The sequence below is a fragment of the Balaenoptera ricei genome, chromosome 10 (assembly GCF_028023285.1).
Source record: "Balaenoptera ricei isolate mBalRic1 chromosome 10, mBalRic1.hap2, whole genome shotgun sequence".
NCBI classification, from domain to species: domain Eukaryota; kingdom Metazoa; phylum Chordata; class Mammalia; order Artiodactyla; family Balaenopteridae; genus Balaenoptera; species Balaenoptera ricei.
The window spans coordinates 103823413-103838412 of NC_082648.1; the positions used below are offsets into that span (position 1 = coordinate 103823413).

Consider the following 15000-nt stretch of genomic DNA (forward strand, 5'->3'; position numbering starts at 1 on the left):
TTTTTATTCCAGAAAAAGACGTCCAAAGGATGACACGAGCATCTATCAGCAAGATTTACCAGGCTGCATTCTATTATGAATTTCTTAAGGGAAAGTTAATTAAAAACGGGTTGCATACATCTTTATTCAGTTACTGTGATAGGTAATAAAAAGCTCCTGCGTTACTGTGAATCCCCCAAATGTTCCTGCGTTACTGTAATTGAGCACAGTGTAAGCTGTGGCAGTGTTTCCCGTGGGCCTGCTTGCTTTGTGCTGAGCACACACGCCTCTTGGAGGTGGGCCCTGGGCCGTCCTGGGCGGCCGTTTCAGGCGCTCTGTTCAGGTCAAGGTGGAGCCGGCCTGGGTTTGGGGCTTGGGCACCCTGGTCTCTCCCTGCTGCCCGCTCACGGTGTTTGACCCATGAGCTGACCTTAGCCGGCCGTCTGCCCCGAGGGGTGTGGCCCGGCCTTCCCACAGCACTGGGAGGCCGCAGGAGGCCAGGGTCCCCTGTCTGCTTCCCTGTCCCTCTTCTGTCCTCTGTTCATTTGAGTTCTGTGTTTACTCTTCGGGGGAAGATGTCCCGTCCAAAGCACACAGAGTCGGTCAGAACTAAAGGTTCATCTGTGTGTCCTCCCTGCGCTGCGGGTTCTGCAGACTTCGCAGCCGCCCGAGCGGCTCAGTCCTGTGGGGGGGGCGGGGCACACAGAGCCGGTGCTGGAGTGCACCGTCCTGTCCCCCAGCAGGCGCGTGACGGGCAGCTCTTCTGTTACATGGGCTGTGCTGGCCCGCAGCGTGCCGGGGACAGACGTGTGCCCACGTGGCTCTGATGGCAGGGGATCAGTGCTCTGAGGGTGACCCTAGGGGACGCCCTGGTCAAGCGGGTGAGAAGGTTCTGGGCTCCTGCTAGTGGCCAGCTGCAGCCTTCCGACCCCACCAGACTGGAATGTTCCCTCCTCCTTGTCCTCTCCCTCCCTCTGCCCCTCCTCCTCCTCCCCCCTCCAGGTCTCCTCCCCTCAGCTTGCTAGATCCCTCCCCGCGTTGCTCAGTGGGTTGGAGAAGGGTTATTTCTTGTCTTCTCTGACGCCATCTCCTCTCCTCTCTAACTGTCCTTCTCACCCTCCCTGCTGCCTCATCGTCCACGCTCCCTCAGCACTTAGTCTGCTGGCCCCTGGCCCCTGGCCCAGTTCTTACCCTGGGCAATCTCATCCCCTCCCTTGGTACTGCTGACGGGCAGCTGATTTCCAGGCTCTCCCCCGAGGGAAGAGTTCAAGGCGGGAACCTGTGAGTGCGAGAACGATTCCCACGTCTCCGAGCCGTGCAGCTGATGGAGCGCTGGGGGCTGTCGATCCACCTTCTTGTTGGCTCTTCCCCAGTAGCCAGCCCTTCGAGGGACGTGGCAGGTGTCTAACAGGCGAGGATGCTGAGCCCCAGAGCCTGGTGAGGGGCCCAAGGCCACGGTGCTGGCGAGGCAGAGTGAGGAGACTCGCAGGCCCTTGGGTCTCAGAACCCTCGTGGTCACGGGCAAGGACGGGGGATGAACCTGCATCGTAGGCTCCCCGCGGCGTGCAGATGTGCACGTCTTCCCTCGGCCTGTTTGGGCCGTTTTCCTGGGTTGGATGGGGATGGTGATAGCGTTGGCCACTGTGGGGTGCTCGTGTAGGGTGTTGGGGGCCGGCCTGGATGCCAGCTCAAGCCCCGAGCGATCTTATTTGGTTGCGTCTTGAACCCGCAGGTGTGCTGCCCTGCGGTGCGGGGAACTCTGTTACGTCTCTCGTGTCGGATGGTGGTCAGGCGGGGATCAGCTGGTTTTACCAGAGGTTTTTAAATGCGTCCTCTGAAAAGTGCCCTGGGTCCCCCAAGGATTTTGTAAAGTGGAGAAAACTGTGGCCGGGGTTCGAAGAAGAAGCTGTCACAGTTGAACACTTGTACACTGTTGATATGCTTGAATCGCTCCCCGTGTCAGAGGCTGGAAATCAATGTTTGCTAATTGCTATGGATCCTGTTACTAAATAGCCGAGGGCCTGCTCTGTTCCTAATCACGCAGCTGCCACTGTTGGGTTGGAAAGCGTGGAACAAGCCTGTCGCGCTAGGATGGGGGCGGAGGGGGGGACTCAGGCAGACGGAACCTGCCTCTCCTCCTCGGGAGAACACGTGACACAGAATTTGTCTCCTCAGAGGGAGCAGACCGAGACCCAGAGCAAATCCGTTGCTGTTATTAAGGATCGCCCTTTAATCATAATGCCTGTCATGATGTTCGTCATCTTTTAAAATACGTGTGTCTTTCTCCTCCATCTGCAGATCCACATAGACATCCCTCGAATGAGTCCTGAAGCATTAATACTGCAACCCAAAGTGACAGAGGTAAGAGCTGGGATCCGGAAGCTCCCTTCTTGGAGGGAGATGGGTGCCCACCGTCCTAGTGGCTCCACCCACGGCAGGTGTGGGGATGGCCCCTGGGGACAGAATCGCCAACCGGAATTGCTAACTGTTCTTTAAATATTTTTATTGCGCAGTACTTGTGTGTACAAAAGAACGTAGTTGGAGTTGTGTATGTAGTTGACACTCACGAGTCCACCACCCAGTTTAGGACCGAGAAGCCCACTCGAGTGAGACTGATAGTGTGGAAGCCACCTGCTGTTCTCACTCGTCTCCAGGCCCCTCCCCAGGAGATGACCTGTCTCCTGACCTGTATCTGTGATTCTTCACGCCTTTAATACATGTCATGTGACACTGGGAAAGCCGTGTTCTGCAGCCGGATCATTCCTCTGTGTAGTCTAGTCTCTGCAACTTGGCTTTTTTCATCTACATTATTTTCTTAGATTCAGCTAATCTCTGTGTCTAGTTGTTATTTAAATATTCCACACTTTCTGTTGCCTTTTTTCCTGTTGGTGGACATTTGGGTTGTTTCTGGGGTTTGCTATTGGGAACAGTGTTGCCTGGAAGCTTCATGTACAGTCATGCAGGTGCCCCCTGGCGGGGATTTCTCAAGAGCATTTACGAAGAAGGAAGATTGTTGCAAGGTTGGCTGTCAGCCTGTTAAACTTTCCAGATGACGTCAGGACGCTCTCCAGTGGGTTGTCCTGATTCAGCTCTCCCCTGTAGAGGGCCAGCCGTCCTGGTGCTCACACCCCTGCCAGGTCTGGGTGTTGCCAGGCTTCTCAAGTTCTGTCTCTGGTGGGCATTCTTCATTTTCCTTTCTCTCATCACCCGTGGAGTAAGCATCTCTTCGTGTATTTATGTGCTTCTGTGTCCCCCTTCTGGGAAATGCTTGTTCCCACCTTTGCCTGATTTCTTGGGTGGTTGATCTAATTGTTTGTTGGTTGTTGATCTTTATATATTAGGGATTCTAATTCTTTGCAGTTGGTATATGGCAGATTCCTCCTCCCACTCTGTGGCTTGTTTCTGACACTTTCTTCTTGATGGCTGTCACGATCAGAAGTTCTCAGTTTTCGTGGCGTTGAACTTACCCATCTCTTCTATTAGGGTTAGCTTCCTGAGGAGATCTTTTCCTACCCAGACATCCTCAAGCCGTTCTCCCTCCCTTATTTTCACCTCAAAGTTCTGAAGTGTTAGCATTCACACCTGTTTTAATTCATCTGTATCCGATGGCTGTGTGTGCTGTGAGGTGGGAATCCAGTTGAACGTTCTCCCATGGTGGCCAGTCCAGCTTGTCTCCCCACGTTTGCAGTGTCCCTCTGTTCATGCCATTTTCACATTCGTGGAGATCTGGTCTCTGTTTTGTCCCAGTATTCGAGTTACCTTCATTCATTCAGCTTCACCCTAAGTCTCAGTATTTGGTAGGAGGTGTTCACACCCCCTCTTCCTCTTCAAAAGTGATCAGGTCATCTTAAGGCTTTGCTCTTCCACGTAAGTCCCAGAGTCAGGGGGCCAAGGTTTTCTCTCTCTCTCTCTTTTTTTTTTTAATATTTATTTATTTTCCTTATTTCTTTTTGGCTGTGTTTGTTGGGTCTTAGCTGCGGCACACAGAATCTTTTTGTTACGGTGTGTGGTCTGCTCAGGTTTCTCTCTAGTTGCGGCACTCGGGCTTCTCTCTAGTTGTGGCGTGCGGGTCTTCTCTCTCTAGTTGTGGTGCACAGGCTCCAGAGTGTGTGGGCTCTGTAGTTTGCGGCACGTGGGCTCTCTCGTTGAGGCACGCCAGCTCAGTAGTTGTGGAGTGCAGGCTTTGTTGCCCCGCGCCATGTGGGATCTTAGTTCCCTGACCAGGGATCGAACCCACGTTGCCTGCATTGGAAGGCGGATTCTTTACCACTGGGTCACCAGGGAAGTCCCTCTCTCTCTCTCTTTTTTTTTTTTTTTAATTGAAGTATAGTTGATGTACAGTATTATATATCACAGGTGTACAATATAGTGATTCATAATTTTTACTCCATTTATAGTTATAAAATACTGGCTATATTCCCTGTGTTGTACAATATGTCCTTGTAGCTTATTTTATACCTAATAGTTTGTACCTCTTAAACCTCTCCCCTATAGTCCCTCTCCCCACTGGTAACCATTAGTTTGTTCTCTATATCCGCGAGTTAGCTTCTTTTTTGTTATATTTACTAGTTTGTTGTATTTTTTAGATTCCACGCTTATTGGTTTTTAATGTCTGTTTGACTTAAGATTGGAATTGCACAGAATCTATAGGTCAATTTGGGAGAACTGACATCTCTATGAAATTTAGTCTTCATTTTCATGAACGTGCTAATTCCCCATTTTTTAGGCCATTCTTTAATGCCTTTCAGTGAAGTTTTAGAAGTTGTTTCATAATAGGTCCTGTGTACATTTTATTAGATTTATTCTTAGTTGTCATATTTTTTGTTGCTATTATAAGTGGCATCTCTTTAAAATTGAATTTTCTTATTGTTATGAATGTTTGTTTTGCATCTTGATTGCTCCAGTAAATGCACTTTTAAACTTGGATATCTCTTGTCTGTGCAGGAAGTTTGTTAAAAAGAAATCCAGGATTATTAAAGCCAAAGTGCTTTAGATTACAGAACACAAAAGGAGAAAATTAGTTTTCCACAGAAGTAGTCATTTTGAGGTACTTCTCTTTGATTGTCCTTTTCAACAGTTGTGCTTATATCTGGAAAACAAGAGATGACATATTATAACCTCATTTTAACGTATTTTTCTTTTTAGTGGAAAATAGAGTCTGCCACGTGACTTTCGGTTTATCTTCACTGTTGTATTTTTCCTGTCACTTGACGACTCCTTGTAGAGCTGAGCCTGTGGGCTCCTGGTTTCAGAGACGGGATCCAGCCACTGCCGGCTGGTGTCTGCTGGCCTGCTCGTGTGTGATGTGCTGGGACCTCGATCCCAATGGAAGCGCCTCTGCAGTTGCCAGGGGCAGGGGGAGGGGACGGGAGACTGACAGCAAAGGGACACGAGGGGACTTCTCAGGGCGATGGAGGTGCCCCCGGCAGCGGAGCTCCCATGGCCCCTCCCTTGGCTCCCATGCACTCCTCCCGGAGCTGCAGACCTGCCCAGGGCCCGGCTGGGGGGCAGATTGTGTGTGTGTGGGGAAACCTTCTGGAAGTGTTGGTCTCACGTTAGAAGCAGGCAAAGTCAAGTTCTGGTTTGCGGCATCGCGGAGGTTAGGCTTGGACACACTGAGGCTGATCCACGGCAGCAGTGGTTTCCCCGGCCGGGAGCCTGCTGCCCCCTCGCGGGGGAGGTCATGGGCAGCGCATCGGCTCCTCCCCTGTGCTTGGCTTTCTCTTCGTGGTCCAGGTTGGGGCTCTGGCTCCCTCCGTCACGCTTGCATTCCAGCAGCAGGAATGAGAGGACACAAGACACGAGGGAGAAGAGCAGCCCCTCCCATAACATAGGTGTCTGAGAGAAGCTGCTGTAGTGCTGTGGCTTGTATCCTACGTGCTTGTCCTTGGCTGTACAGAACCAGGAAACGTGACTCTGATTTCCGCTGGTCTTGTGCCCCTGTAAAGTCTGGGCTTCTCATGACTCGGGAAGAAGGGTTTCTGCCGTAAGCGTTTCCCCCAGTCTGTCCGTGCTTCGGTTTATTCGTTCAACAGGTGATGCCCACTTCTGCTCTGGATGTCTTTTCCTCCCCCCCTTCCCCTTCCCCTCCTTCTGCCCCCCGTCCTCCTTTTCTCCTGTCAGCATTATTGACGGCTAATTGACACACAGGAGAATTCACCTGTGTTAAGCATACAGTTAGATTAGTTTTGACACCTGTGTGTAGGAATGTAGCAGCCACTGGAATCATGGTGTGGATGCTTCTGTCGCCCTGAAAAGTCCCCTCATGTCCCTTTGTAGTCAGTCTCCCATCCCCTCCCCCTGCCCCTGGCAATTGCTGATCTGCTTTCTATCCCTAGAGTTTTGCTTTTAAAGCATTTCACAGAAAGGGAATCATACAGCTTACAGACTTAGTGAGTGGCTCGCCTGACCTGGACAGGGCGTGGACGTTCACCCCTGCTGTCCACGGCACCACCGAGCAGGGCCGTCTTCCGGGGATGTGTGTGCCCAGTCACCAGTTGATGGGTACTGGGGTCCTTTCCAACTCTGGGCCATTACAAAGTACATTTGCTCTAAACCTTCATGTATAGATCTAGGGAAGGCATCTGTGTTTTCCCCTCTCTGGTAAGTGCCTAGGCGTGGAGTTGCTGGGCCGTATGGTATGTTTACACACTTTATAAGAAACTGCCAAACCCTTTTCCAGGGTGGCCGTGCCAGTTCGCCATGCTTGAGACGCCTAGTTGCTCCACATCCTTGTCAGTTCTTGGGATTTGCCAGTCTTTTTAATTTTAGCTATTTTAAAAAACAGGTGTGTCGTGGGATATTACGGGATTACAATTTGCATTTGTCTATTGACTGTGGATGTTGAGCGTCCTTTCATATGATGATTTGTCACGCTCAGATCTTCTTTGGTGAAGTGTCTGTTCCATTTTTCACTCATTTAATTGCTTGAAAAACCTTTAGCCTGCCTGTTCCCTGGCCTCCCGTGGACCTTCTGAGTCAGACTCCTGGGGTGGAGCCTGGAAATCCCCATCTGAAGGAAGCCCAGCCGGACGTAGAGGCCACCAATGGCGGGAGGGTCTTGGCAGAGGTAGGACCTCCTGGGGTAACCACTGGAGGCTGCTCCGCCTGACCTCCCCAGGGACCTGGGACATGGGGCCCAGCTGCTCCTGGGTTGGGGCTGCCCCCCGCCGCCTGTGCTCTGCTCTTCTGTCTCCGCTGCATCTGAGCAGACCTTCTGTCTGTCTCGTTTGCAGTCCTAACGCATGTGCCTCAAGCGGCGCACGGCACAGAGCAGCTGTGCGCAAGTACTTGTTTCGTGAACAGCTGTCTGGATTCCTCCTCCTCTCACCTGTGACCTCAGATGTCTGGTTCGGAGACGCTGTTCCCAGCGACCCTGGCTGGTGTCCCAGCCCCTCTCCCGCACTTTCACTCCCACTTTGTATGTCTCAAGGCGCTTGTTATCCGATCGGATTTGTCTTCCTGTTGATGAGGTCTCACTCCTCCTGTATGTCAGCCCCCTGGGAGCAGGGCCATGGCTTGGGTGCCTGGGGCACTGCCTGGAGCCTCACGGGACTTCGGAGATTTTGTTGAAACCAGTAATTCATCTTTTTATCCAACGCTGTTGTTTGAAAGTAAAATTCGTAACTTTTTTGCCACTTGCTCTTTTTATCCTCTGTCCGCCGTTGAATAAACTCAACCTATTACTTGGGAGAATACGGATTGTGACCCGAGGCCCTCTGGCCCCTGCGATTAGTGCAGGGAGCTCATGGGAAGAAGCTCTTTCAGATTTCGCAGCTGGGCCTTTTCACTTGATAAGTTCATCATCTACCGGGTCACTTCTCCTCCGTAATTGTTATATTATCTGCCCTCTGGTCATCTGCTTCTTAGAGCAGTTTCACAAATTAGGGAAAGTAGATGCTTTTTCCAATTAGCCGTGGAGAAGTGATGTCTCATTACATTTAAACAGACACAGAGGATAATGAAACACGCAGGCCTTTTAAACACGTTATCTATGTACCCTTCTTCCAGTTGGTGTGATGAGTTTTCCGTGGCCCTGAAGGATGGTCATTTTCCAGGAGGCAGGTGCCAGTGGAGCACAGATGTGTTCATGCTGGACTCCTTCCCCGACTGTGAACTTTCTGTAGACAGACTTCCCGACCAGAGCCTTTGCGTGGAGAAGCGTGGGCCCCGCGGTGGACGGGAGGAAGCCCGCTTCCGAGGAGCAGGCGTTGCCTCTGTCCACGAGGATCCGGGCCAAACTGAAGAGGGTTTTGGCATTTGCATGTGCCGTTCCTCTGCCTGGGGGCCCCTCCCCAGCCTACTCTGCTCGGCAGCCCCCCGAGCTTGCCAGCACCCCCTTTCCTGCCCTGGCCGCCACCACGCCCACGTGTTTCCCGCGTGTTGTCACGTGTCTCTGTCCCCTTAGACTCGACCAGCCTCCACGCTGGTGATGGCCCCCTCTGGTGCCTAACGGACATTGGTGGGCTTGGGTGGGTGAGTCAGCTGTCTTGCTGGGATTCTGGCTGTGGCTGTCTCTTCTCACACTGCAAGCTCCCCGGGCATGGCCTGGGTCTTTCTTCTCCTGGGACCTGGCATGTAGCATGGTGAGCGCTTGGCAGATGTTGGCGGGACGCATGCGTTAAACATGCCCTCCTCCCGGTGTGAGCGTTCTGCACCGGACTCAGTGCTCCACGAGTCCGCGTCTTCTTTCTCCTCCTCTCTTTGTTCGGTCTCATAATTCATCTTTTTTTTTTTTTTTTTCTTCAGAGGCGAGGATGCATTTGTGAGAGCCTGAGAGATACATATTTGTTATAGAATCAGTTCATTAAACTCTTCTGGTATATATTTTGGGGATCTAATCCATAGATCTTTCCTTTTTTTCTCCTTTTGGTTTTATGGTAAAATATGTCAGAGCAGAAAGATTTCTTTAATATATATGTCCAATTTAAAGAAGAAATTAAAAATTAGCTTCCACATACCCACTGTCAGGCTGAAGAAATAGAGCCAGACTAGCGTCATTGAGGTCCCTTCTCTGTCCCTCTGCAGATGTGTCCCTGTCCCCCAACAAGTAACTGTTCCCTTGAACTTTGGTTAATTATTCTCTTGCGTTTCTGTATAGTTTTATGACATGAGTTTATGTGTGTGTGTGTGTGTGTGTGTGTGTTTCGCCTGTTTTTAATCTTTTTTTTTAGTGGAACTGTGCTGTCTGTACTCATTTGCCATCACTCTTTATATTACAGGGTTAAGGTTCTAAGCTCCATCCACCGATGCTTGTCGTGTAGTTCATTTTCACTGCTGTGTAGTATTCCCTCCTGTGTTCTGTGGTTTATTGATCCGGTCCAGTGTTGATAAGCGTCTGGGTTATGTTCGTTCTTGTGCTTTTTCTCAGAATGGTGCCGTGAGCATTCTGAGTCCCTGCGCACAGGTCTGAGGGTTTCTCTGGGGGGTGTACCAGGGAGTGGCCCCAGGGGCCGGTGGCGAGTGCGCAGTGCCGCCCCCTCCCCTGCCCTGGGAGCTGTGAAGCCGAAAGGCTCCCTGACTGCCTGGGTCTCAGGGCGCTGTTCACTTCCGATCTCTTCACTGCTGATCACGTTAAGTATTTTTTCTTAGGTTTCTTAGGCCATTTGATTTCCTCTCTTGTGAAATGCTTCTGCCCCTATTTCTATTGCATCTTTCTGTTTGTTAGTTTATCCTCCTGATTTGTAGGAGTTCCTAATATAATCTGGATACTAATTCTTTTTTGGAAACATACGGATACATATATCTTCTTTTAATTAGTAGGTTGTTTTTTCACTCTAGTTGGTGTGAACAGCAATTCCTAATTTAACAAAGGCAGTTCAGCAGTCTTTTCCTTTATGATTAGGCCTTTTTGTGTACTGAGACATCCTTTCCAACCTCACGATTTCAAAGAAATCTTATATTCTAAGAATTTTAGAGTTTTGCCTTTTACCTTTAGGACCATAATCCATTTGGGATTGACTTTGCACGGAGTTTGACACAGCAGCCCCATTTCTTTTAAAATCCCCCACGTGGATGAGTGGTTGTGCCCCTTGCCCTCATGAGCTATCATACAGCAGCTGTGTGTGGGCTCGTTCTGGGCTGTCATCTCTTCCCCTGGTCTGTCCACCCACCCCTGTGCCCCCTTCATCCTGTCTTGGTTACATGGTCTTGATGTCTGGTAGGACAGGCCACCCAGGACTGGTTCTTGTTTCTGGGCTACTCATGACCTTTTGCTTTTGGAGGTAAATTTAAAATCGTTGTATTTCATAGAAATCTCAGAAATTACATAGAATCTGTTGAACAGTTGGAGAAAATTAACACTTTGTTTTTGCATTTAGTTCTTCTGATCTTCTAAACAACCGTACCTCCTTAAATATATTACACAACTTACTAAATTTATTCATAGACACATTTTAAGCAAATAGCGTTTTTAAAATTTTTAGTGGTGTTGTCTAATTTTTTATTGACAGTATATGGAAATGCAGTTGACCTTTGTAAGTTAATTTTGTTTCTGGCAAACTTACTAATCTCTTTCATCAATTCTGGTATTTTGTGTGTAGATGTATTTGAGTTTTGAAAGAAGTTAATCATATTACTTATGAATAATGATAGTTTCGTTTTTTTCTTTCTGTTCTGTATATACATGCTTGGCTTTTTTTTTTTTCCCTGCTGGCCAAGACTTCCACTACAGTATTGAATATTAGTAGTGAAAGCAGGAATCCTGGTGTCATTCCGATTCTAAAGAAGTCTTTTAACATTTCTTCTTTTTTTTTTTTATGGTTCTTTTTAACATCTTTATTGGAGTATAATTGCTTTACAATGGTGTGTTAGTTTCTGCTTTATAACAAAGTGAATCAGTTATACATATACATATGTTCCCATATCTCTTCCCTCTTGCATCTCCCTCCCTCCCACCCTCCCTATCCCACCCCTCTAGGTGGTCGCAAAGCACCGAGCTGATCTCCCTGTGCTATGCGGTTGCTTCCCACTAGCTATCTATTTCACGTTTGGTAGTGTATATATGTCCATGCCACTCTCTCACTTTGTCCCAGCTTACCCTTCCCCCTCCCCATATCCTCAAGTCCATTCTCTTGTAGGTCTGTGTCTTTATTCTCGTCTTGCCACTAACATTTCTTCTTTGACTTAGGATATTTACTGTAGATTTTATAGATACCTTATGTTAAGGATGGTGCCTTGCTTTTCTCATAGTTTTAAAATCGTAAATTACTGTTGAGATTCATCATGTCCTTTCCCACGTGTCATCGTGTCATCTGAGAGGAGACTAGGTCTTTGCTCCTTTATTCTGTTGATATGGTAGATTTTATCAGTGGGCTTCCTAGTATCGAGGTGACTGTACATTCCCGAAATAAATCCAAATTGGTCAGGATGGATTTTTTTTACTGCCTCATGGGATTAAGTGTGTTAACATCTCATGTGCCGAACCGCCAGGAGGGGAAGCCTGGCCTCTCTTTAAATGGAAAAGTGCCCTCTGACCAGTGTCTGATTCCTCAGTTGTGCTTTGATATGTTGTCCCATCAGCTGTGCCGAATATTTGGTCTGGTGACGTGTGTGACACTGTGATGTTTTGTTTGAAGGTGTTGTTTCTTTTCTGTACTTCAGTTTTGAGTGTGATGAAACATCTGTGCTTTGCTAACCTATCAAGACAACTGGCTTGAGCACAAAATGTGGGATGTAAATCCCCACATTTGAAGGAGGTGAAGGTGGAGTAATTCACACACCAAACGTGGCGTTGTTGCTTGCTTCAGAGAGTGCTGCATTATTAATTGTGTTGTAAACCTATATTCAGTGTATACTTTATGTGATATCTGGGTGCCTATTAATCTATATTTTAGATTTGTTATAGACTGTTATTCTTGTTTCATTCATCAGATGTTATAATTCGTACGGGGGAAGGTTCCCTGAATCCTGTTGCAAGCACTTGTGTTGTAAATATCTCTTTCTTTCTGAGCCCACACGGCTCCTGGATTTCGGGAGATATAAATCCCACAGATCTTCTCAACAGAGCTGTATATCTTGCAGCTCCTCTCGTAGAAAGTAACTCCACGGTGCTCTGTACGCTGTGAAGTCGCGTTGCCGATGCGTATGGTAGAATTATGATGTTTTCACATTTCTGAAATCAGATTTTTTTCCTAAGTAATCCTGAGCACAGCGACATTTTCAATTTCAATGTATTTCACTTCTTAGAATACAAAACATCTCAGCTTCCCGAGTGCCCTGAGTTGCCGGCATCCTGGTCCTGCCTTGGAGGCACGTGGAGGGCCTGTGATAAGGTTTACACAGTGAGGACAGAAAGAGCTGCCAGGAGGGGGCCTCCTGAGCCCCTCCCCAGAGCCCTCTGTGGGAGAACGCTGGAGTTTTTTAGGAAAAACCTGGCACGGCGCTCAGGTTTCTGAAGTTGGGCAAGCAAACTGGGGATGCCTGTAGCATTTGCATCTTTTTTTTTAGCCCTGATGGTAATAGTAGCAAGTATTTTTATTATTGTCGTTGAGTATAAATTGCTCTGTAGAAAAGATACTTCAGGAAGAGTTTAAAGTTTGAACGACTTTTAATGAATTCCTTCTCTCTAATAAAGATAGGAGTGTCAGGAATGTCAACAGAACTTTAAGACCGAATAATAACCAGTGAGTATTCATTGCTAGAGCTGTCTTGGATCGTTCTGTGTTTTCATTAAACACATCCACACACGGAGGGCATCCTTTCTTTATTGGCAGATAATACCGCTACTTAAACCCACAGCACATTCATTTAAATGTGAGTTAATGTGCTGTGACAGATCTGACCCCCTCTCCGTGTCTGTTATTTCTTGAACTCCCCTGCTTCTGCTAATAGTCTTGTGCAAGTGAATGCATTGTTTTCACCTTTCCTGTGACGGCTGTTAATAAAATACCTGGATTTTGGACATACGGAGTCGTGGGGACCGTGGCCCCTGAAGAAGCGCCAGTGGCCGACTGCTGGGCCCGTGGTGGCCGCGGTGGGCTCCGTCCTCGGCAGCATGTGGTGGAGGCCCTGGGGCACAGAATCCGTTTGTGTGGTGCCGACCCTGCTCCCGCTGCGCGTCGCCTTGGGGAGGATGACCTGGAGGCAGGGCCGTCTGTGGGGACACGAGTTTGGAGGGGACACCGAGCTGCTGAGGCCAGCCGGCTCACGGTCTGGGAAGCCTCTCCTTCCTGACCTGGGCCTTCGGGCGCCTTGCGGGCAGGAGGCCCGCACCCCCGGCTGGCCGGCAGCCCTCCCTGGTGCACCTGTGGCCCGGTTGCCTCTGCCGCCACCTTTCCCCTGGGCCCGGGGTGCTGGGCTGACTGCGAGGTGAAGCCCCGCGGCCCCGGCTAGAGGGGGCGCGTCCTTGCAGGGGGGCTGCAGGGGGGGTGCAGGCTGGGCTCCTGCCACGTGGCCCGCCCGGCCTGTGCCATCCCAGGGTCCCGCCGCGCTCCGGCTGCCGGCTCCTATGCCCCTCCGTCTGGAGTCCTGGCCCGGGGCTGCTGGCTTTTGACCCCTGATGTCAGTGACCCATCACCTCTTCCCACTTTGTCTTGGGGGACTCAGAGCAGCTCTGGCCTCTGGTCTGTCCTCTGAGCCGGGCCTGAAGTTGCTCTGAGGATCCGGGCATGTCGGGGCCCTTGGAGACAGGCGTCCCGGCAGTGGGCTGGAGCCGGCTGTCCCCACGCCGGCCCTCCTGGGGCTGTGCCCGCTTGGTGAGGTGGCCTGGGTGGCGAAGGAGGAGTGGGTGTCCTTTGTGAGGTTCCTCTCTGTCGTTGTAGCTGAGACTCGGTATCAGAGGCCCTGGAGAATCGTATGGGACCCGGGGAAGGGGGCGGGGCAGGAGGAACGAGTGTGCTTCCCGCTGGCCTCTGGCGCTTCCGAGGGTAGACACCCCAGGGGACCCTGTGTGTGACTCGTACCCCTTAAAGCATGTTACAGTTTGAAGACACCTGCTTGGGGAAAGCGATGCACAATCAGTGGCTTATGTTTTGTTTTGTTTTGTTTTTAACCAGTCTGAGAGCAAAAGCTTAGAAATGGCTCGATGCCTTCATTCTTTGCAAAATAACCGTGCCGTTGTTTGATGCAGGTGTAGAAGTCCCTCAGCACAGGCCCCTCTGCGCTGGGGCCGGGGTTGCTGTTCCTCCGTCAGGGTCTCCGTGTCTGATCTGGGGAGAGCTCGTTATGACGGCGGCGAGGACAGGGCACAGTGACCTCAGGGAAGCCCTCCCTTCACGCTGCTGCCCGAGTGCTCGCATGGTCGGAGCGCCTTCCCGGGCTGTGTGGCGGCCTTGCTGGGAAACGAGCCGAGGGGCTTCCAGAGGGAAGCAATGGGGACCCCGGGGCCCACGGGCCTGTGGCGGAGTAATGGGTGGGGGAGTTTTTCAGTGACGCTAAGTGACTTTGGCTGGAATCAGTGTTACTTTCTGTGATTTCAAAGCAAAAGCAAAGCACGCTCCTATGAAGTGATTTAAGACAAAAGGTACAGAATAAATCAGTCAGTGAAAAGAAAACAACAAAGAAGAAGAAACGCTGCACCCTTGCAGCTCGGCTGTGGTTTCCGATGGCAGGTGGCATCCTCCTAATTGGCGTCACAGCCTGGTCTGTCGTGACTGCCTCTCTGCCCACAGCCTTTAATGAGTAAGTTAACTGTGCCGCTGATGGGTTTAGGCCTGTGCCGGGCGTCCTGCAGCAGCCCTGTCTCCTGGGGCCACCGAGTCCAGTGTCCCGCTCCCGTCCCACCGGCACCCGGGAAGAGGGTCCGGGAGCAGGGATGGGAGCGGACGGAGCCTGGAGGCTGAGCCAGCCGGACAGCTCAGGGCGGGCACGCAAGGGGCAGATGTCGGAACACGTGGTCTTGGCACGTGGGTCCCCGAGGCTGGAGCTGAGGGGGCCCGGGGTGCAGCCAGGGGCACGAGGGTACCTCGCTGCCTTGCGGATCCTGCAGCCCCTGCCCCCAGCCAGCGCCCTCCCTTCAGCCCCCCTCAGCTATGGGCAGGTCAGGACTCGGGGTTCCCCCCGTCCTTTTGGGTTCATGTTTTC

The 15000-nt window shown here is 50.6% G+C and overlaps 1 protein-coding gene across 3 annotated transcripts in view; it reads left to right on the top strand.

The window, feature by feature from the left end:
- TBC1D22A (TBC1 domain family member 22A) overlaps window positions 1-15000 on the top strand; it is a 318315-nt gene that overhangs the window by 112981 nt on the left and 190334 nt on the right. For all 3 annotated transcript variants that reach the window (XM_059937195.1, XM_059937194.1, XM_059937196.1), the window contains exon 7: window positions 2278-2340. In XM_059937195.1, coding sequence (XP_059793178.1) covers window positions 2278-2340 — 63 coding nt within the window. The remainder of the gene's footprint in view (window positions 1-2277; window positions 2341-15000) is intronic.